This window comes from Delphinus delphis, chromosome 14 (genome assembly GCF_949987515.2).
Source record: "Delphinus delphis chromosome 14, mDelDel1.2, whole genome shotgun sequence".
Classification (NCBI taxonomy): domain Eukaryota; kingdom Metazoa; phylum Chordata; class Mammalia; order Artiodactyla; family Delphinidae; genus Delphinus; species Delphinus delphis.
In genome coordinates, this window is record NC_082696.1 from 57950743 (window position 1) to 57975172 (window position 24430).

Below are 24430 nucleotides of genomic sequence, written 5' to 3' on the forward strand. Positions count from 1 at the left end.
GATGGATATGAGTATTTGATGACCATTACTGGGAACTCACAAGGGTTTTCTTAAAAAGCCTGTTGTGTTGGTTACAGTTATTATCTTTTTAAAATCAGAATATAAATATTGGTGGGTCAATATTTAGAACTTTTCATTTTGTTATAATTATAGATTCATAGGAAGTTGCGAAAAGTGTACAAGGAGTCCTGCAGATATGGCTAATTTTTTTTCAAACTAAAAATGGATTTACTGTTTCTTTGTTTTTTTCCTGATTACATATAGATGACATAAGGTCCTTATAAGAATTTCAAACACTACAGAAAAGTGTAAGGGGAAAATGAAAATCGCCTGACATTCTACTAGCAGGAGATTATCATCACTAACTCTTCCGACCATCTTTCCATACTTGTCTTTAGACATACATACATAAAGACATGGTTTGCCATAACTGGTTGTAAAAGAAGCATGTATTTGACACAGTCATTCTTTTTAAATACGAGAAATAGAAAAGAAGGAAAATGGCTCCTTTGGAACTCTCTGCTTTGGCTCTTAGCCCTAACTTCTTTTTTAAAAAAATTTATTTATTTATTTAATGTTTGAATTTTATTTTATTTATTTTTTTATACAGCAGGTTCTTATTAGTCATCCATTTTATACACATCAGTGTATACATGTCAATCCCAATCGCCCAATTCAACACACCACCATCCCCACCCCCCCGCGGTTCTCCCCTCTTGGTGTCCATACATTTGTTCTCTACATCTGTGTCTCAATTTCTGCCCTGCAAACCTGTTCATCTGTACCATTTTTCTAGGTTCCACATATATGCGTTAATATACGATATTCGTTTTTCTTTTTCTGACTTACTTTACTCTGTATGACAGTCTCTAGATCCATCCACGTCTCAACAAATGACCCAGTAACGTTCCTTTTTAAGGATGAGTAATATTCCATTGTATATATGTATCACATCTTCTTTATCCATTTGTTGATGGGCATTTAGATTGCTTCCATGACCTGGCTATTGTAAATAGTGCTGCAGTGAACATTGGGGTGCATGTGTCTTTTTGAATTATGGTTTTCTCAGGGTATATGCCCAGTAGTGGGATTACTGGGTCATATGGTAGTTCTATTTATGTTTTTTAAGGAACTTCCATACTGTTCTCCATAGTGGCTGTGTCAATTTACATTCCCACCAACAGTGCAAGAGGGTTCCCTTTTCTCCACACCCTCTCCAGCGTTTGTTGTTTGTAGATTTTCTGATGATACCCATTCTAATTGGTGTGAAGTGATACCTCATAGTAGTTTTGATTTGCATTTCTCTAATGATTAGTGATGTTGAGCAGCTTTTCATGTGCTTTTTGGCCATCTGTATGTCTTCTTTGGAGAAATGTCTATTTAGGTCTTCTGCCCATGTTTGGATTAGGTTGTTTGTTCTTTTAATATTGAGCTGCATGAGCTGTTTATATATTTTGGAGATTAATCCTTTGTCTGTTGATTGGTTTGCAAATATTTTCTCCCATTCTGAGGGTTGTCTTTTCATCTTGTTTATGGTTTCCTTTGCTGTGCAAAAGCTTTGAAGTTTCATTAGGTCCCATTTGTTTATTTTTGTTTTTATTTCCATTACTCTAGGAGATGGATCAAAAAAGATCTTGCTATGGTTTATGTCAAAGAGTGTTCTTCCTATGTTTTCCTTTAAGAGTTTTATAGTGTCCGGTCTTACATTTAGGTCTCTAATCCATTTTGAGTTTATTTTTGTGTATGGTGTTAGGGAGTGTTCTAATTTCATGCTTTTACATGTAGTTGTCCAGTTTTCCCAGCACCACTTATTGAAGAGACTGTCTTCTCCATTGTATATCCTTGCCTCCTTTGTCACAGATTAGTTGACCATAGGTGCATGGGTTTATCTCTGGGCTTTCTAACTTGTTCCATTGATCTATGTTTTTGTTTTTGTGCCAGTACCATATTGTCTTGATTACTGTAGCTTTATAGTATAGTCTGAAGTCAGGGCGTCTGATTTCTCCAGCTCTGTTTTCTTCCCTCAAGACTGCTTCGGCTATTCGGGGTCTTTTATGTCTCCATACAAATTTTAAGATTTTTTGTTCTAGTTCTGTAAAAAATGCCATTGGTAATTTGATAGGGATTGCATTGAATCTGTAGATTGCTTTGGGTAGTATAGTCATTTTCACAATATTGATTTTTCCAATCCAAGAACATGGTATATCTCTCCATCTGTTGGTATCATCTTTAATTTCTTTCATCAGTGTCTTACAGTTTTCTGCATACAGGTCTTTTGTCTCCCGAGGTAGGTTTATTCCAAGGTATTTTATTGTTTTTGTTGCAATGGTAAATGGGAGTGTTTCCTTAATTTCTCTTTTAGGTTTTTCATCATTAGTGTAAAGGAATGCAAGAGATTTCTGTGCATGAATTTTTTTTTTTTTTTTTGCAGTACGCAGGCCTCTTACTGTTGTGGCTTCTCCCGTTGCGGAGCACAGGCTCCGGACGTGCAGGCTTAGCGGCCATGGCTCACAGGCCTAGCCGCTCTGCGGCATGTGGGATCTTCCCGGACCAGGGCACGAACCCGTGTCCCCTGCATCGGCAGGCGGACTCTCAGCAACTGAGCCACCAGGGAAGCCCCTGTGCATTAATTTTGTATCCTGAAACTTTACCAGAGTCATTGATTAGCTCTAGTAGTTTTCTGGTGGCATCTTTAGGATGCTCTATATATAGTATCATGTCAAATGCAAACAGTGACAGTTTTACTTCTTCTTTTCCAATTTGTATTCCTTTTATTTCTTTTTCTTCTCTGATTGCCGTGGCTAGGACTTCCAAAACTATGTTGAATAATAGTGGCAAGAGTGCACATCCTTGTCTTGTTCCTGATCTTAGAGGAAATGCTTTCAGTTTTTCACCATTGAGAATGATGTTTGCTGTGGGTTTGTCGTATATGGCCTTTAATATGTTGAGGTAGGTTCCCTCTATGCCCACTTTCTGGAGAGTTTTTATCATAAATGGGTGTTGAATTTTGTCAAAAACTTTTTCTGCATCTATTGAGATGATCATATGGTTTTTATTCTTCAATTTGTTAATATGGTGTATCACATTGATTGATTTGCATATATTGGAGAATCCTTGCATCCCTGGGATAAATCCCAGTTGATCATGGTGTATGATGCTTTTAATGTGTTGTTGGATTTTGTTTTCTAGTATTGTGTTGAGGATTTTTGCATCTGTATTCATCAGTGATATTGGTCTGTAATTTTCTTTTTTTGTAGTATCTTTGTCTGGTTTTGGTATCAGGGTGATGGTGGCCTCATAGAATGCGTTTGGAAGTCTTCTTTCCTCTGTAAGTTTTTGGAAGAGTTTGAGAAGGATGGTTGTTAGCTCTTCTTTAAATGTTTGATAGAATTCCCCTGTGAAGCCATCTGGTCCTGGACTTTTGTTTGTTGGAAGATTTTTAATCACCATTTCAATTTCATTCCTTGTGATTGGTCTGTTCATATTTTATGTTTCTTCCTGGTTCACTCTTGGAAAGTTATACTTTTCTAAGAATTTGTCCATTTCTTCCAGCTTGTCCATTTTATTGGCATAGAGTTGCCTGTAGTAGTCTCTTAGGATGCTTTGTATTTCTGTGGTGTCTGTTGTAACTTCTCCTTTTTCATTTCTAATTTTATTAATTTGAGTCCTCTCCCTCTTTTTCTTGATGAGTCCAGCTAATGGTTTATGAATTTTGTTTATCTTCTCAAAGAACCAGCTTTTAGTTTTATTGATCTTTGCTATTGTTTTCTTTGTTTCTGTTTCATTTATTTCTGCTCTGATCTTTATGATTTCTTTCCTTCTGCTAACTTTGGGTTTTGTTTGTTCTTCTTTCTCTAGTTCCCTTAGGTGTAAGGTTAGATTCTTTAGTTGAGATTTTTCTTGTTTCTTGAGCTAGGCTTGTATAGCTATAAACTTCCCTCTTAGAACTGCTTTTGCTGCATCCCATAGGTTTTGGATCATGGTGTTTTCATTGTCATTTGTCTCTAGGTATTTTTTGATTTCCACTTTGATTTCTTCAGTGATCTCTTGGTTATTTAGTAACATATTGTTTAACCTCCATGTGTTTGTGTTTTTTATGTTTTTTTCCCTGTAATTCATTTCTAATTTCATAGTGTTGTGGTCAGAAAAGATGCTTGATATGATTTCAATTTTCTTAAATTTACTGAGGCTTGACTTGTGACCCAATATGTGATCTATCCTGGAGAATGTTCCATGCACACTTGAGAAGAAAGTGTAATCTGCTGTTTTTGGATGGAATGTCCCATAAATATCAATTAAATCTATCTGGTCTATTGTGTCATTTAAAGCTTCTGTTTCCTTATTTATTTTCATTTTGGATGATCTGTCCATTGGTATAAGTGAGGTGTTAAAGTCCCCCACTATTATTGTGTTACTGTCAATTTCCTGTTTTATAGCTGTTAGCAGTTGCTTTATGTTTTGAGGTGCTCCTATGTTGGGTGCATATATATTTATAATTGTTATATCTTCTTCTTGGATTGATCCCTTGATCATTATGTAGTGTCCTTCCTTGTCTCTTATAACATTCTTTATTTTAAAGTCTATTTTATCTGATATGAGTATTGCTACTCCAGCTTTGTTTTGGTTTCCATTTGCATGGAATCTCTTTTTCCATCCCCTCACTTTCAGTCTGAATGTGTCCCTAGGTCTGAAGTGGGTCTCTTGTAGACAGCATATATATGGGTCTTGTTTTTGTATCCATTCAGCAAGCCTGTGTCTTTTGGTTGGAGCGTTTAATCCATTAACGTTTAAGGTAATTATCGATATTTATGTTCCTGTGACCATTTTCTGATTTGTTTTGGGTTTGTTTTTGTAGGTCCTTTTCTTCTCTTGTGTTTCCCACTTAGAAAAGTTCCTTTAGCATTTCTTGTAGAGCTGGTTTGGTGGTGCTGAATTCTCTTAGCTTTTGCTTGTCTGTAAAGCTTTTGATTTCTCCATCAAATCTGAATGAGATCCTTGCCGGGTAGAGTAATCTTGGTTGTAGGTTCTTCCCTTTCATCACTTTAAGTATATCATGCCACTCCCTTCTGGCTTTAGAGTTTCTGCTGAGAAATCAGCTGTTAACCTTATGGGAGTTCCCTTGTATGTTTTTTGTCATTTCTCCCTCGCTGCTTTCAATAATTTTTCTTTCTCTTTAATTTTTGCCAATTTGATTACTATGTGTCTCGGCGTGTTTCTCCTTGGGTGTATCCTGTATGGGTCTCGCTGTGCTTCCTGGACTTGGGTGGCTGTTTCCTTTCCCATGTTAGGAAAGTTTTCGATTATAATCTCTTCAAATATTTTCTCGGGTCCTTTCTCTCTCTCTTCTCCTTCTGGGACCCCTGTAATGCGAATGTTGTTGTGTTTCATGTTGTCCCAGAGGTCTCTTAGGCTGTCTTCATTCCTTTTCATTCTTTTTTCTTTATTCTGTTCTGCAGCAGTGAATTCCACCGTTGTGTCTTCCAGTGCACTTATCTGTTCTTCTGCCTCAGTTATTCTGCTATTGATTCCTTCTAGTGTCGTTTTCATTTCAGTTATTGTATTGTTCATCTCTGTTTGTTTGTTCTTTAATTCTTCTAGGTCTTTGTTAAACATTTCTTGCATCTTCTCGATTTTTGCCTCCATTGTTTTTCCGAGGTCCTGGATCATCTTCACTATCATTATTCTGAATTCTTTTTCTGGAAGGTTGCCTACCTCCACTTTATTTAGTTGTTTTTCTAGGGTTTTACCTTGTTCTTTCATCTGGTACATAGCCCTCTGCCTTTTCATCTTGTCTATCTTTCTGTGAATGTGGTTTTTGTTCCACAGGCTGCAGGATTGTAGTTCTTCTTGCTTCTGCCGTCTGCCCTCTGGTGGCTGAGGCTACCTAAGAGGCTTGTGCAAGTTTCCTGATGGGAGGGACTGGTGGTGGGTAGAGCTGACTGTTGCTCTGGTGGGCAGAGCTCAGTAAAACTTTAATCCGCTTGACTGCTGATGTTGGGACTGGGTTCCCTCCCTGTTGGTTGTTTGGCCTGAGGCAACCCAACAGTGGAGCCTACTTGGGCTCTTTGGTGGGGCTAATGGCAGACTCTGGGAGGGCTCACGCCAAGGAGTACTTCCCAGAACTTCTGCTGCCAGTGTTCTTGTCCCCATGGTGAGCCACAGCCACCCCGCCTCTGCAGGACACCCTCCAACACTAGTAGGTGGGTCTGGCTCAGTCTCCCCTGGGTTCACTTCTCCTTCCCCTGGGTCCCGATGTGCACACTACTTTGTGTGTGCCCTCCAAGAGTGGAGTCTCTGTTTCCTGCAGTCCTGTCGAAGTCTTGCAACAAATCCCACTAGCCTTTAAAGTCTGATTCTCTAGGAATTCCTCCTCCCCTTGCAGGAACCCCAGGTTGGGAAGCCTGACGTGGGGCTCAGAACCTTCACTCCAGTGGGTGGACTTCTGTGGTATAAGTGTTCTCCAGTCTGTGAGTCACCCACCCAACAGTTATGGGATTTGATTTTACTGTGATTACACCCCTCCTACCGTCTCATTGAGGCTTCTCCTTTGTCTTTGGATGTGGGGTATCTTTTTTGTTGAGTTCTAGTGTCTTCCTGTCGATGATTGTCCAGCAGCTAGTTGTGATTCTGGTGTTCTTGCAAGCGGGAGTGAGAGCACGTCCTTCTACTCTGCCATCTTGGTTCCAATCTTGCAGTCCTCCCTTTCTTGAGCAAGGATTAAATTAGCCTTTTACATGTTAAGATTGAACAATCGTGATTTAACATTTTGAATATAGAAGCTAAAAATAGGTATTGTGAGGTTACGAGGTTAGGAAACAGAAGCTGGTCTTTCCCCTAACTTCTGATGTTCTATTTATTTGCTGTTTTTGTCTGTACACCACCTCCACCATCTTTTTATTTCAGAATTTTTCTAAGCTACAGACAAGTTAAAAGAATAATACAATGAACATCCATATACTCTTCACCTAGATTCGCCAATTGGTAGCATGTTGCCTTCTTTATTTCTCTTTATATATACCTTTATGAATAATTTTTTTGATGCAACATTTGAACATAATCTGTAAGAATCATGACAGTTCGCCCCTCAATTCTTCAGCATGCATCTCCAAAAAAGAAGGACATTCTTCTACAAAACTACTTGTAAAGGGAAGTACTCAGATTCTTCCTTCCTGTGTAGGGAAAACCAGTTCCTCCCTCCGGTGTGTTTCTCCCCATGAGTATCGTTTACTACTCACATGAAACACGTCATTTCTGACATTTATGGTCAGATGTGTGGAGTCTTTTCCCCGCACCAAGTGATTCACTGACACCAGCTGGACATCCTACAATTTAATTCAATTCTGACACTACCCAGAGATAGTATCAGATCTCACAGGTTAAGGACTCAGTCCCACAAGACTGCGCCCCTACCCCGACCCCCAGATGCCAGTTGCAAGCCCTGATTGTCACCTGTGCTTCTGACCAACCGACTGTAGATCAGAGGTTTTAATGACCCCTCCTTAGGTCTGATTAATTTGCTAGAGCAGCCCACAGAACTCAGGGAAACAATTACTTACATTTACCAGTTTATTAGAGGATATGATAAGAGGTACAGATGAACAGCCAGATGAAGAGTGAGGTTTGGGAGGGTCCTGAGTGTAGGAGCTTCTGTCCCCGTGGAGTTGAGGGTGTCACCCTCCCAGTGTGGTGGTGTTCACCAACCTGGAAGCCCTCCAAACCCGATACTTTGGGGATTTTGTGGAGACTTCCTCATGTAGAGACGATCAGTTGATAACTCCATGTCCAAGACCTCTCTGGAGGACGGGGGAGGGGTTTGAAAGCGCTAAGCTTCTAATTGCGACTTGGTCTTTCTGGTGACCAGCTCACCCAGGCGCCTCCGCAGACTCACCTCCTTAGAACAAGCGGTGCTCCTATTGCTCCTGTCACTTAGGAATGTGTAAGGGCTTTAGGAGCTCTGTGCTGGGAACCAGGGGCAGGGACTAATGCCTGTATTTCTTATTCACAATAGTGGTTGCGTGAATTTATTATTATTATTATTATTTTTGCGGTACGCGGGCCTCTCACTGTTGTGGCCTCTCCCGTTGCGGAGCACAGGCTCCGGACGCGCAGGCTCAGCGGCCATGGCTCATGGGCCCATCCGCTCCGCGGCATGTGGGATCTTTCCGGACCGGGGCACGAACCCGTGTCCCCTGCATCGGCAGGCGGACTCTCAACCACTGCGCCACCAGGGAAGCCCGCGTGAATTTTTTTCATCGTGTTATAATCCACAAAAGTTGCTCAAATTATCTCAAATTTAGCCAGTGGGAGACCTTTCAAGATGGTTCCAGAGGTGCAGTGAATGTAATGGATATAAATTAAGCTGAAAAGTTGGGGGCGCTGTGGCCAGTGTAGCATGTCAGTTTCCCAAGACTCTGGGATTTTCTTTTAAGGCCTCAAGTTCTCCATTTTGAAATGGTGATAGTGATGTTAATACTTCTGACGAAGGCACTCTGTCAAACACTTGGTGTGCATTTTCTCATTTAATTCAAGCAACTGTTATTATCCCCATTATATAGATGAGCCCAGGGGGGATTAAGGGAGACCAGGGAGGTCCAAGGTCACAGAGTGACTAAATGAGGGAGCCAGATTTTTAAACCCAAAGCCTATTGTTTTCACTGCTGTGCTAATAATGTAGTGTAAGTGTAGATGCATTCAACTCATCTAGGACAGACTTGCAGGGGGAAACATCAGCTTGGAAAAGAGGTAAAGAGGATTTACCTCTTCATCTTTCTTCTCCAAATTACTTTCAGAAACTAGTCTTGGTGGGCCAGTCAGACCCCAATTGCTTAGATAAAAATAGACCAGGAGTTCTTTAGTATATTTAAGGAAGTTAAGGAAAATTAAGTATTATTTAAAAATTATATCTATTTATTTAAAAAGTAATATAACCACATTCAGAAAAATTGAAATTCATGGAAAAAGATCACCTGGCTCTCACACATAGTTTTGACAATTACTTTGGACATTTTTATGTTTCTTTTTAAAAATATTTTTTGAATTCATCTAATTTTTAGATATACTCATAGTATCTCTAAAATGTTGTCTCCTGCTTTTTTTATCCAGTAAGGAAAAAAAAAATTTTGATGATGAAAACCTAGTAGAACTTTCATTCCCATAAGAGTTCATCACTGATTTTTATTACCCCAATTAAAAAAAATGGTCTAGATAAAAATGTACCAAGTCCTCAGGGAAGGAATGGACTAGAGGGAAGGGCAGATGTATAAACAGCAATTCTGAAAGGGGAGGGGAATATACACTGCACAGTGGAAGCATGGAGGAAAGGCAGATAATGGTTGTGCCTTGAGGAAGTGGTTCACCAACAGGTGAAATTTGAACTGAATTTTTTAGGATTGATAGGACTTGCAGAGGATGGGCAAAGAGATTCCTGTACAAGGTACAGGAGTATACAAAGTCAGAGAGATGGCAGGACTTTGACTTGGTTAGGGGTGGGCAGTTGGAATTCAGGAAATCAGAGGCACTGGCAGCAGGGAGGCTGGGCAGGTGGGTGGCGATTAGATGGTATGGGCCTAGACTGCTTTGTGAAGGGGGTTAGACTAGACCCATTAAAGCCGTTGGGTAATTTTGAGCAACAGAGGTCCTGCACCTTACTTGCACTACAGACAGCTCCCTCTGATGTTGGTGTGCAGGATAGAATCCATCTGTGAACGACAAGAGTCTAGAAGGTGATGTGGAAGGAGGATATGGGTGGTATCAAGAGCAGTCTGAAACAGATACTATGTTATATGGTAAATTCACATCTTTAGTGTACAAATTATAAAAATGTCAGATGTACTAGCAACTTTGAAAACTTGACATTTCTCAACTTCAGGAGTAATGTGTAGGGCTGCCATGTATAGTTGTGCAGGTTGTTCACTGCACAACAGTGCCTGGCCAAGGAGTGGGGGCAAAATCTGGACCCACCTCTTGCCAAGCTGTGAATCCTGGCATGGACTGTATCCACCCAGAGGAAGCTCCATTTTCCAAATTGCACAAAAACAATGTGGCTAGCAGCAGCCCCAATAACTCCCTTTTCCAGGCTTAGGCCTAGAATGAATTTCTTTAGAATAATCAACGAGATAAGAAATCAAGACACCAAGAGTCAGAGAACAGTTAAAGTCCCCATTGTTCTCTACCAAATTCATTGTGTGTGTATCGATAGTTCATTCCTCTTTATTGCTGAGTAGTATTCCATGGTAAGGTTACACCAGAATTTGTTTATTCATTTACCTCTTGATGAGCGTTTGATTTTTTTTTCCTGGTTTTGACAATTGAAAATAAAGCTTCTATGAACATTTGTGTACAAGTCTTTGCATGAACATATGCTTTCTTTTCTCTTGGGTAAATACCTAGGAGTGAAATGGCTGGATTGAGTGGCAGGTGTGTACTTCACTTTTTAAGAAACTGTCACATGGTTTCAAAGTGGTTGTGCTGTTTTACTTTCCCACCAGCAATATTTGAGAGTTCAGTTTCCTCCACAGGAACCAACACTTGCTATTAGCCCACAGTGTCTGAACTATCGACTTGTATGAAGTATGAGGAAGCGTTTGTAATAATCTGATTAATTTAGTCTGTGTAGACCACCCAAAAATGGATTCAGATTTAAAAATCAACTTTGGGTTCTACACAATCCAAATTTACTGAGAAAAAGGGTTGAGTAAATGCAATCATTACCACAGAATCCCCTCCATCAGTGTGGTTAAGATCTTTTAATATAGTGAGAAGATGTTACTCTGTCATTCTCAGTGTCTATGAAGTGTGTGACTCCACCTCCACCTCGCCACCCAACCCCATTCTGGGATCAGAATCCCCTCTGAGACACTGTAAGCTTCTAGTGTGGGTGTGAATCAAAGGGAGCTTGTCAAAAACACAGATTTCTGGGCACTTTTCCCTGGATTCTGACACAGTGATCCGGGCAGGGGCCCAGGAATCTGCATTTTCACAGCCACTGGAGTTAAGTCTGTTGGACACACTTTGGTACAGCTAACTTATAATTTCTGGGACCACTTGTGTGCAGTGTAGTGGTATTAAGCATTTTCAAGTGTAAGCTACTGGGTTTCAAGTGAGGTTTTTGGTCAGTAGCCTGGTCAGTACAAGCCTCCTCATGGTTTATGTTTACTTTTTGCATTTTTGGGTTGTTCATATATTGTAACTAGACTGACTCTTACCAGGATCGGGATCATTTCAACACTTCCCTTCCTCCCTGCTCTTTTTTTTTTTTTTTTTTTTTAAACAGTAAGCCAGAACCCATGATAAAATCTATGGGAGTAAAATAATATTTTCATGTGAGACAAATCTTTTTTTTTAAGAGTAACTACTTATTCCCTTAAGAGTTTATATGCTGAGTTCATTCACTTGAATAGTGCAGTCACCATCAAATATGCCGTTGGAATATTTGTTTCTGTTAATCATACAGTGAAGTTTAAATAAAACATTGCTTTTCTCTTTTTAAAATTTACTTTGCTTAGAACTATTTTGGTGGAAAGCTCTCTGCTCAAGGGAAAATGCCTTGGATTGAATATAATCATGAAAAAGTTTCTGGGACAGAATTCATAATTGACTTTCTGGAAGAGAAACTTGGAGTGAATTTAAACAAAAACCTTGGTCCTCATGAAAGAGCCATCTCCAGGGCAGTGACTAAGATGGTGGAGGAGCATTTCTATTGGTGAGTCCCCACGGGCGCCTGGGTGGGTGTCCAGGGCCTGTCCCTATCGTTTGGAGTAAGCTAAGTTGTTTCACTTTTCAGACACTACCCCCCGCCTTTTCCAAAGTGTTCTACATTCTGACTGACTTAGGGGTCAAAGTTACGACTGTTAAGTTTCTAGGTATCTAGAGCAGGGTTGACATTTTCTGTGGAGGCCCAGCTAGTGCATATTTTAGGCTTTTCGAGCCATATGTGTCGGTGGCAACTACTTAACTCTGCAGTTTTAGTGCAAAAGCAGCCGCAGATTGTACACACATGAATAAGTATGACTGTGTTTCAATAATACAACAAAAGCACTGAAATTTGAATTTCATTTAATACGAAATACTATTCTTTTGATTTTTTTTTCCTCAACCATTTACAAATATGAAAACTTCTTAGCCCATGGGCTGTATAGTTGGCTGACCCCTGATCTAAGTCACTGAGGTGAGGGAGATATTTCAGTAGACTGGGCTTTTTACCAGTACAAACTGCTGAATTAAAGTGATAGTACATCAGATACTCAGAAGGAACAGAAGACTAAGGCAGGACAGAAGTCTCAGGTGACATGAATTAAGCAAGCTTTGGCAGAGTATCCTCAGTTTTCCTTGGATGACAAGAGCTTCTCTATGATCCAAAAGTAAAGCATACTACTATTTTCTGAGCAACTTTGCCCTGATTGGCTGACTGCTAGCCTGTACTTTGCTCTGATTGGCTGACTCCTATCCTGTACCTTGCCTTGATTGGCTGACTCCTATCCTGTACCTTGCCTTGATTGGCTGACTCCTAGCCCATATTCCCTGAGTACGAAGCCTAACACACACTGTGTGGATGAGGTAGGTACCCCTGTGCTGCACCTGGCGTGCTGGCTGTGACATCACCTGAGTTAAGCAGACTTGGTTCTTCTTGCTTTACAAGCTCATTGATATGTGGGTTTCTTCTTTTTCTTTCATCCGTCTTCTGGAGTTTTAGCATCTTTCTGTACACTCCAATAGATAAGAGACGTTTTCTTCCTGATTTCTGCACTTTATCTTGTTCCAAAGATTTAATAAAGAATTGCTGATCCCACTTTTTTTGGCATTAATTGTTACTCCTGGGTTATTGCTCATCGAGTAGCTTTTACCTCTTCCACCAAGGGATTCACTCGCTGTGGGGTTGATTGTAGAAGGTTTTTTGCCATCACATTCCTATTTCCTCCATTCAGCTCTCTTTCTAAATGGAAAACTTGTCTCTTGGATTCTGTGACCGTCTGTTTTTCGTTTTCTTTTTCCACTTTCAGTTCTTGCTCACTTTATTCCAGGGCTGACCTGAAGCACCACTTTCTTCCCCTTCTCACTGCAGAGGGTGGGAGGAAGGAGGGAACCAGACAGAGTGGAGTCAGGGGTGCAGATCAGCCTGGGAGTGATCACAGACTCCGTGTGCCCAGAATGAACTCGGGTCTGTTCCTTATAGTACCTGTGGAGAACTGCTGGCCCTCCCCTCTCAAAGAGTGCAGGGGTTGCAGTGTGGACCAAAATGCATGAGTGCAGGTGACATGCTTAGTCTCAGGGAAAAACCTTTGAGGGACAGAGTCGTCTCACCTGCTTGCCAGGTTCCAGTCCCCGCTTTGCAGCGATCAGGGGAATGAAGAACCAGCACAGGCACCCAAAAACCCTCGGTGTCTTCCCTTGCTGAGGCCCCCGTCAAAGTGCTATATCGTTTAGTGGATGGGCCCATTAATGTGGAGAGCTAGCACTTTGTCAGCTGCCTGAAAAGCCGGAAGCCTTACATTTAAGTTGGTATTTTTTTACACTCTTTGTTTTCTGTAGTGGTTCATAAAATTTATATTCAAGTTAGAAAGATTTTGATCCAGCTAGATTCCCAAGTACCACCCATCACTGCTTCTTGCTCTGGGTATTAGTGACATTTTATATATGTTTACTCTCTGGTAGAGGTTCATCTCCTGCTCTTCCCTTCCGTTCTCTTCCTAATGAGAGGGTCCCTGCTAACGAGATGGGGTGTGGTGGGGAGGGGTGGGAGAGAGAGGTGGGAGGTGGTACCCTGGTGGGGAAGAATCTTAATTTTACAGACTACAAACCCCCAAGTGCTTGGGAAGTTGCTTAGGTCATTTGTAGATTCTTCTTCTTTTAATTAAAAAAATACTTTTTTTGGGTTAGCTACTGTTTCTCATTTGTGTCTCAAGGGTTAATTTGAGGAACAGGTAGTGAAGGTGGGAGGTCAGGTCTTGACTGAGATATAAATATCCAGTGAACTTTCAAAAAAAAAAAATCCGAATTCCTCCAATTTCTTTTAGTCTCTAGTAGTGGAAGGAAAAACAAACTTTCTCTGTTTCATAAACTTTCCAAACCTTTAGCCAACTTCCTGCTTTAGGGAGATCCCGAACAGGCTTTCCAGAGAGCTCTAAATCCCAGGGGAGAAAAGACACCCCCCCCCCCTCCCCACCCCCCCCACCCCCGCCTCCCAGCCCCACACTGCCTGTGCAACCCATGGTAAGAAAATGTGTACCTGTGGAAACCGGGGGCCAGCATAGGGAACTGACCACAATATGTAAGAAAATATTACAAGTATGAGCTTTCCATGAGAGCTTGTTAAATTCTGACCATCAGTGTGCTCTAAGGTTGTGTTTGTACTTACAGAAGTGGAAGAAGTGGAATCAGTTGTTTGACTCAGTTGATTCAATTATCTGGAGTTTTCAGATATGTTTATTTTGGTCTGAAACTTTAAAAATACTCCACTTCACATATGATTTTCTGAAAAGCAAAGACATTGGAAGGCTGTCATTATATAACATCACATAATTCTGAAGCTCTGAGTTAGGTCTGTTCAAATAAGCACACTCAGCTATAAAGTGGTTTTTCCTGAACTTGAAATCCATACACTTGCATTATACAGCTATTATTGAAGATGAGGGAGATGGGTTTTCATTCCCTTTGTTCCACTGGATGCTCAAGTTAGATGTAATGCAGGGAAGCCGGTGTAAAAGCGAAGTCCGATTACTGGAACGAAATTGAGTTTTGGTAACAGAAGCTATAGCTGCTTCTGTGTGACATACTGCCCCCTTGTGGACACTACTGAGTGTCTTGAGCGCCTTACAACCCCATAGGGACGTGTGCAGGGCACCGTTGTCAAACTATCTATAGCCATAACAGTTTTACCCATAAAAATATAGGGGTTAGAATAGAGGATTCAAATTCATTTTTAGGTTGGCCATAATCTTTAAATTTTGATTTTGGCTTTTGGTGAATGGGAGAGTTGGGATGCTTTAATAAAATGACTTACCCAAGATCTCCTTCTCTAAAAGCCAGGAGACACTCTCTCCCTGATTACAGCTCAATTGATGTGGTCCCTTCTCCTTTCTTTTTTTGTCCCCCTCCACCCTTACTTTTAGATGTAGTGAGGACCCCTGTTTGGAGAGGCTAATCTAATGCCTGTGAAACGTGGTGAAATTACAGAAGCATATCACATGCTCTCGCACCCTTGAGCATTTAGAGTACAAGTGAAAGATGGCAAGGATGTAGCATGACCCAGAAAAAGGCGTTCGTGGCTGGGAAGGCCATATGCTAAGACTCATTTGTCAAACAGTAGTTTGCCATGGTTTGCAGTTTCTCACATGTGTACTAATAGTCACTTCTGCTATGGGCCAGGCCTCATGTTAGGTTATAATGAGGGATATGGTCATTAAAACATCAGAGGTCTGCTTTTCTTTCCTGCCTTCCTAATCTGCTTTAAAAAGGTTTGAGCAGGGTTTACTCTTCTGTTCTAAGATAATCAATATTGAAGAAAGAAAAAACCTCTCTGACCTCATTTTGTAGGAGAGACCAGATACATCAGTTGCGATAACGAAAATGAGTATCAACTTCCTGAGAGAGGCTCTCAGAATGAGAAATTATTTTAATTGCTCCACCTGGTCTAGTTCCCAAATTGGCCTTCCCCGTCCTCTCCAGTTAATAATTCATGATTCCTTGTGCAGTGGGTCTCTTCCCAGTGGAGAGTGAAGAGGCAGATCCCAGAAGAGAATGGTGGCAGCCCCTTCTTCATTCTCCATAGACATCTCTCTTTCCATTTCTCTGTGTAAATATTGTCGGCCCTTAGAAGCACTACTTAGCAGAGGCTGGCTCAGAAGTGAAGGCTTTTCATTCAATCGATAATTCATTCTTTCAGCAAACTTAGTGAATGGATGACTACCCGTAGCTGGCACTGTGCTGGATGGGGGCGGGGAAGCAAGGTGACGAGATGCCGTCCCTGTCCTCAGGTGGCTCACGGGGGAGGCGGGCACCCAGCTTGCATAGTGGCCAGCGCCGGGGGAGCGTTTGAAGAACCGAGGCCAGGCAACCAGCACCTGCCGGAGCGATGAGGGGAAAGCTTCCTGAGGAGATGGTGCCACAGCAGAATCTAGGGCCGATCAGGGTGGCAGGCGAAGGGGCCAGGTGAGAGGGGAAGATGAGACACCCCAAGAAAGGGGTGTCTGGGGGGGCATGTGTAATTCTGTGTGGTGGGTGCACGGGAGGTGATGCAAGTGTTGGGGTCCGGCTGTGGGAGGGGTGGGAGGCTGGCGTGCCAAGCTAAGCAGCTATGGGGAGTTAATGGATGACTCTGAGAGGCAACAAGGTACCATTCGATTTGTGTTTTAGGAGGTTTTTTGTGGCTGCCTCGGGGGAAATGGATTTCTGGAGGGCCTTGAGGGGCTGTCAGGAGACCTGCAAGGAGGCCACTGCCCTCAGGGTTGAGCAGTGGTGCAGCCTGCATTGCAGTGTTAACTGAGTTGGAGAAAAGGGCAAAGCCACAGGGTGACTGGCTCTCAGGAGTGAGGCGTGGGGAGCGGTGAACAGGAACTCCTGGGGTTCTTTCTGGTTTGGGTGAAGAGTAGCAGAACTGGAGGAAAGCAAGAGGGTGAATCCAACTTTGGAAATGTTGGTTTGAGCTCCCGAGGCTCCTTCACACGGATCCGTGGACCTCAGGGCAGAGGTCTCATGGGCAGTCCTCACCCTATGAGTGACGTGTAAGAAGGTGGAAGGAATAAAGAGAAAAATCTTGGCAACATGGAAGAGGTGAGAGGAGAAGCAGTAGAGACGTAAGCTAAGGGAGAATTCTAAGAGGATGATAGTGTTGGCTGCTGCAGAGAGTTCAAGAAAGATAAAGATGGAAAGAAAATGTATTTGAACTTTGCAGTAAGAAGGGATTGTTGACTTGGACGAGAGTGGTTTCGGTGGAGTGGTGGGGATGGAAGACCCACCACGTGGAGAGTTTTCAGGAAGCTTGGGTGTGGGAGGACATGGATTAGTGGTTGTTATGATATGGAAGCATGCATGAGTGATGTCTTTGACCTGTAGAAGTTGACCTGACATTGTCGTTTATACACACTTTATGGGACTTGACCCTGGAAGAGCCTGCCTGGCCCTCATTTGCTTCTCTTCCCTGATACTGGTCTGTAATTTGGGGCACAGGGAGTAAAAGAGAGGAAAGAAATAGAGAGCAGGGTGGGAAAGAGAAAGGAAGAAGGCCAGACAGTTTCTGAGGTTACTTTTAGCTGCAAAATTCTGAATCAACCCAGTGTTTCTTCTCTGCCCTGCATCTGACCTGCTAACGCAGGTGGAGAACCTTACACCATTGCATCGGGGCCGGGAGGCGTTTCTCGTCCCTGCTCAGCTGTGTGGCCCGGACAGCAGCTGCCTCCTCCCTTCCCGCCTGCTCCTCTAACCTGTTGGTCTTCTCAGACTCTCTTCTCAGTGCTCCGTCCTCGTCTTCTGCCTGCGCCCTCATTTCCTGCTCTCAGAGGAGACCAAGTTCATCAGGCGGGAACCTGGAACCTCTCTGCAGCCCCTCACATCTCCATCTCACAGAGAGCGGTGTCCCTACTTCTCTCCAAGCTGGCCCTTCCAGCCTGGCCTTCTGGTCTTCTCACTTACCCTTGAACTAGGTTTCTCCCAAACCACTCCTTACCCTAGAAACTTTCTTAGGCGACCTCAGCTCCTCTTACAGCCTTGAAACTGCCACCGCCATGCCCCTGCCCATAAATTCTTTCTCTTGAGTCTAAACCTATCTTGTGAATTCGCAACCTTCGGGACATCCTCCCTTGGAGGTTCCATGGAACCTTCAGATGCAACAGGTTAATTCATCTTTGGTCACCTAAATCTGTCCCACCTCGTGTATGCTGGTACTGGTTACCATCCACTCCAACCATCAGCCTGGGAGGTGACTTCCTCTGTGGTTTCTCCACTTCCGGTCCTTTCCTCACCTTGCCACACATCTGATTATGTTTCTCGTCTGCTTAAAACCTTTTGGTGGTTAAATTTTGCTTTCTGAATAAATCTTAGCACCCTTTGCATCAGACCCCTCCTGACCCAATTCTTGCCCACCCTTCTAGCTTCAACTCTTACAAGCTCCCTCAGGCATCCCGGACCCCGCCCGCCCGTCCTGAAGTTCTTGCAGTTCATAGAGCAGCCAGGGCTCTTCGTGCGCATGCCTCTGCCTCTGCTTCATGCTGGTGAACTTCTGCTCATTCTTCAAGATCAGTTGTGCTTGTGATAAAGCCCGTGCAATTTGTCTACAAAGAATGTAATCTTTTTCACATCAACCTGTCCGTTTAGAGCCACCATATTCCTCATTTTTATGCTTTAGATGCTTCCTGGATGCTATCATTACCTGGTCATACTTAACTTAGGATAATTTAGTTTTATTCTCAGATCACTGACTTCCAAAATAATCAAGGATGGTAGAGGCCTTTTATTGTGAATTTAGATCTAGTACAGTTAGAATCAAAGTGCTGATTATTCCGAAGAAATTTGAAAATTGACACCCTCATGACTGCAGGTATAAAAAGAAGAGGAAATAGAAAAGTGTTTTGTTTGCATGTGTATAAAGAATCTATTAGAATAAATGAAATCTTTTATATATTAATTAATATATAAAATATACACATTAATATTAACATATAAAATATACATATTAATACACACATAAAATATATACATTAATATTAATTAATATCAACATATAAAATATACATACTAATATTAATTAATATTAATACACACATTAATATTAATTAATATTAATATATAAGATGCATATTAATATTAATTACACATTAATTAACATATTAATTAATCACCATTGCAATATACTTTTTCTACATATTAATTAATCTACATATTAATCACCATTGCAATGTACTTTTTCCTCTTTTCAGTCAAAATTTCTTTCCTCCTCAATACTTTATTTTGAGATCCTTAGAAAAAGAGGTACACAAATATTTCTAACAAGATTTGTAAGCATCTTTTAAAAAGCTAATAAAGAAGAGTTGTGGTAGTAGTACAGAGTATGTTGGAATTGGTTGTGGGACTTTTCAGTAAAAATCAGGAAGGCTTCAAAAGATGAGAGAAATCTTTTTTTTTTTTCTTATTTTCATACTCAGGAAAGAGCACTGAAAAGAATAGAACTATATAAAATGATCAACATTTCAGGGCCTTATTTTCCGCTTTTGTTTCTTTTTCTTGAGGTGGAAAGTAGCTACAGTTGGCTATCAACCCTTGCGTTCTCTCTGTAAAAAATATTTTCATTCCTCTGATGTTTTCCAAGTGACCGTTACTGCTGTATCAACCAACAGTGGGAGTAGGGATGACTCCAGTACAGCTTTTATTGCTCACTGTGAGGAAAAGCTAAAACGTCTTCTGCCTGTACGCCTACAGCTACGTTTTTCTTAGCCTTCAGTAGGAAAACCTTTTAATTTCTATCTACCAACACTATGAACCATAAAAACATTCCTACGATTGCCCAGGTTCAGAGAACAAACTCAGCAAAGGCCTGGGTATTGCAACCAGCATAGCACGTGAGCAGTGAATAGCTGCTTAGCTGTACACACATACCACGCAGGAGCCCCTGGACGGGTGGGTGTTTGCCATGAGCACCACCCAGATGGGAAGACTGATCCAACCAAGTTCCTTTGGTGTTCATGCGCACTCGAGGGTCCTGGAGAGCAAACCGAAGCAGAGAGCTGCCTTTCTGGAGAATGAATCATTTATGTACTATTTATAATTTATATGGTTATAGTAAACATAGACAGCTATACCTATTCCCTGATCCTGTCAAAAAGGCAAAAAGATTTCTCTTTAAAAAATCCTTTCATATCAGGAAATATAAAATGTATACACAAAGTGTATAAGATAAAAATGTGCAGCTTAATTAATTAACACAGAGCATAAAAAAGAATAATGCCATTTGCAGTAACATGGATGGACCTAGAGATTATCACACCAAGTGAACTACACCAGACAGAGAAAGACAAGTATCATATGATATCGCTTATATGTGAAATCTAAAAAAAATGATACAAATGAACTTATTTACGAAACAGAAATAGACTCACAGACATAGAAGACAAATTTATGATTATCAAAGGGGAGGAGGGATAAATTAGGAGTTTGGGATTAAAATACACACACTACTATATATAAAATAGATAACCAACAAGGACCCACTGTATAGCACAGGGAACTAAATTCAATATCTTGTAATAACCTATAATGGAAGAGAATGTAAAAAAAGAATACATGTATATAAGTATATATATATATATATATATATATATGTATAAAACTGAATCACTTTGCTGTACACCTGAAACTAACACAACATTGTAAATCACTGTAAAAATTAAAAAAAAAAAAAACCCACAGAGCACAGACCTTTGTAACCATTACTTTGATCAAGAAAGAATGAAGCCAGCACCCCAGTCCTTGCTGCCTCCTTCCCAATGCCCCCCACCCCGCCACGTAGGTACTCACTGTCTTGTCTAAAAGCCTTTTAAAGTGGGTGTCTACTTGTTTTCTGTGGGGCTGGCTGAGAGAAAGCAGAAGCATGGCCTTGGGGGCTGGGGGGTCTGTGGGCAGCTGCAGTTTGGTGGGATGGTAGCATGGCAAGCTATCTGCGTTTGTCACTGTTTCTCCCTCAGGCCCTAAGTCCAGGCATGGACTAGAGTCTGTTGTAATATCTGCCGTGCAGACTGCTCTTTGGAAAAGCTGCAATGATTCAGTCCTCCAGAGTGTGCTAAATTCCCAACCCCTCACTGGAACTTGACTCTGTGGACCTGCTATATATCTAACGCACAGTAGTAACTTGTTTCCACGCAATTGCAGGACCTTAGCTTATTGCCAGTGGGTGGACAATCTCAATGAGACCCGGAAGATGCTCTCTCTTAGTGGTGGCGGTCCCTTCAGTAACCTGCTGAGGTGGGTCGTGTGCCACATAACGAAAGGAATCGTGAAACGCGAGATGCACGGCCACGGCATTGGCCGCTTCTCAGAGGAAGAGATTTACATGCTGATGGAGAAGGACATGCGGTCTTTAGCAGGGCTTCTGGGTAACGTACCATGTCTTCTATTCTATATTTTCTATCCTTACTTTTTGCATGATTAGTAAAGCACTGTTAGTTTACTGACTTAAAGTTTTATTTTTGTTCGTTTCTTTGCTTCCACATGTAGGTTGCAGTCACACCATTTAATCAAGTCCCCTAATTTTCAGGAGCACATGTCTCTCTCTTTTTTTTTTTTTTTTTTTTGTGGTACGCGGTCCTCTTACTGTTGTGGCCTCTCCCATTGAGGAGCAGAGGCTCCGGACGCGCAGGCTCAGCGGCCATGGCTCACGGGCCCAGCCGCTCTGCGGCATGTGGGATCCTCCTGGACCGGGGCACGAACCCGTGTCCCCTGCATCGGCAGGCGGACTCTCAACCACTGCGCCACCAGGGAAGCCCACTTGTCTCTCTTTTTAATCACTAGAGCATGACTGTTTCTAGTGTGGCGTGGCCTCGTGTAAAGAGAACGTGGAACATGGTGTAGCCTTACTAACTAGCTGTAAGTGATGCTGGCATTTCTGAATGTGTCGTGAGCCAAGGGGGATTTTGAGCAAGGAAGCTCTTCTGTTTATAAACAGGTCAGGGTAAAAGGCTGTTTATAAACACATCTGCTCAGAAGATGCGACTGGGTACTGTCAACATCAAGCTAAGAGAGATGCTGACCCAGCCCGAGTACACGTGCAACATTTGACATTTTCTCACCTCTTTCATTTCCCTTTGTAATCCGAGTCCTCCTCTTATTAGCATGTTTTAACTCTTCTGATTTTGTATTTACTGCACCCAGTGGGTTTAGCTGTGTTGGGAGGCCTCTCAGAGAGAAGCACAGAGCGGCCTCTGTTCGTGGGTGGGTGAGGGTGCTTAGCCGATGACACTCCCTTGCTCACCTGGTCGGCTGGAGGTGGCTGGGCTGATGTGACTTTGTACTGGACAGAGTTTGCGTCTCAGCTCTGACAGGTCACAAGCAGATCATTCGAATTCAGGAGCTTCAGTGTGTGGAATGACGGCCTCTCCTGGGAACAACTAACATATACGGAGCCAAGGTCATAGGACCTAGTCTTTCGGGGCTGCTGGTTTTGTCTGGGGACAGTGGGTTTTCACTGACCCCCTCTCAGTACCCTCATTATCCATTCTGGAGCACACTGGGTACTTCACCTCCTCCAGGAAGTGGGGCTTGGGATTTGTTTTGTTGAAACCTACCTGGTGCCGAGGAACGGGGGGCTGTGCTGGGTGTAACGACCCCTGTGCAGGGTGGCCCACTCTCATGGGCTTCTTCATGCTCTTCGCTCCACTTACTGGACCTGGAGTCCTCCCCTGAACATGGCCTGCAGGGGGAGAGCCCAACAGGGCATCCAGCTCTTGGCCAGCCTTGTCATGTGGGGGGTTTGACACCGCTGGGCTCCTGCTCAAAATAGACACTCAGGAGCCCTGCCTGGCTTGGAGGTTGATGCTGTCTGGACCTCCTGGTGCTTTGCCTCCCTGGGCCCAAGTGGGCCTGCCTGATGTAGGTATGAATGGAATTTGCCTCGAGTTTGCCTCGTTCCTTTGGAAACTTAGTATCAGACTCTCGACCTCACACAGAGCAGGTACACAGAGGGCCATTTCCTCCTAGCAGCGGCTCTATCTGCTCCTGGCTTCCTTCCCAACTCACGCTGTTGGGAGCCCCAGAAAGCCAGGAGTGGAGACCCTGAAGTGATGACAGCTCATCTCTAACAACAGCGTTCGTTCCTTAACTAGAGTGGGGTGATCGTCTCCCTTCTATAGAGCATTTTTGGTTGGGAGAACCTGGGGCCAGGGTGATAGCAATAATAACGATAACGCCAGTGTCCCTCTGGTATTTAAGGACTCAGAAGAATGCTTCCACCCCAGTGATGGTGAGATGGGAGACAAGTGAATCACTGATAGCTAGGCTGTCAGTGACAAGTATTCACAACAGCATCCCAAGTCCAGGTGATTTTCTAGGATGAGAAACTGAGTGGGTTACTTGCAAAGCTGGATTTTACTAGAGTTATATTCTGTACGGGGGCCCAGGGAGCAGTCTAGCTTTGAACTCTATCACAGGAGAAGCACTTTTTCTGCATTTGGGGAGGGAGAGGCTCTGGGGCTGAACATCATAGTTTTTCTTACTAAATGAGGCAGAAAGCAGCTATTTCTCCCTTCACGCAGGGTTATAGCTTACTTTTTTTTTTTTTTTTTTTTTTGCGGTACGCGGGCCTCTCATTGCTGTGGCCTCTCCCGTTGTGGAGCACAGGCTCCGGACGCGCAGGCTCAGCGGCCATGGCTCAGCTGCTCCGCGGCATGTGGGATCTTCCCGGACCGGGGCACGAACCCGTGTCCCCTGAATCGGCAGGCGGACTCTCAACCACTGCGCCACCAGGGAAGCCCTGTATAGCTTACTTTTAATGTCCAGCTGCCTAAGAGACTCAAAATGCAAAATGACTTTGTATTGAATTATTTCAAGATTTGGGGAAATTGTCCAGGGATGTATTTGACTCATTAGGATAAATTAGTTATTGCTGTTTCAGTTCAACTGACTTCAGTGATTTGACACCTTCTATGTTCCAGGAGCTGGGAGATTGATTACAAAGATGAGTTAGAGCTTGTTCCCACTCTCAAGTGCCTATAGTCGAGTGGGAGGGATGAACCTATAAGCCAGGAGCAGGCAAATTACAGCCCATAGCTGGTGACCTATTGTTGTTTTGTTTTTCTAAATGGCCTGTGAGCTAAGAATCATTTTTACATTATTACAATGTAAGGAAAAAATCCAACAGAGATCAAATGTGGCCTGGATAGTATCTACAGTTTTTACGATCTGACCCTCCATTGAAGAAGTGGTTACCACGCACAAGTGCACGAGTCGGGCTGCGGTAGGGCCCGTGATAGAGGTCTGTGCTCCCAGGGGCAAAGAGGCAGGAGGACCGTGCAGGGCTCTAGGAGAGGTGGCAGCAACTGTGTTGGCTCAAGAAAGTAAACAGTTGTCCCCATGCAGAAAATAAGGAAGGGTCTCCCAGGCAAATCACGAGAAAAGGAGTCCTGGGTGAGGGGCATTTTGGGATCATGATTGAAATGAAGATCAAAAGGTAGTTGGGGCCATATTATAAAGGGTAATAATTATCATGCTCAGAGATGTATACTTTATCATACAGGAAACACGGAGGTGGGAGAGCCTGACAACATAGTTGGACAACATGAAAAAATGATATCTTCATGTCGGAAAGGAGGAGTCAGAATTATTATTTACTGAAATTAAGAGATTAAGTAGCTAAAATAATGGAGAATCAACTAAAGTTATAACAGCTAATGGGAGTGTCCAGTAAGTCTGCAAAGGTTACAAGCATGCAGACATCTATAGTTTTCTTGAGTAC

General features: G+C 42.6%; 1 protein-coding gene across 4 annotated transcripts in view; it reads left to right on the forward strand.

The window, feature by feature from the left end:
• The window catches only part of FAXC (failed axon connections homolog, metaxin like GST domain containing), an 84322-nt gene that overhangs the window by 16075 nt on the left and 43817 nt on the right, over positions 1-24430 (forward strand). For all 4 annotated transcript variants that reach the window (XM_060030209.1, XM_060030206.1, XM_060030208.1 and 1 more), the window contains 2 exons: positions 11505-11701; positions 20854-21077. In XM_060030209.1, coding sequence (XP_059886192.1) covers positions 11505-11701; positions 20854-21077 — 421 coding nt within the window. The remainder of the gene's footprint in view (positions 1-11504; positions 11702-20853; positions 21078-24430) is intronic.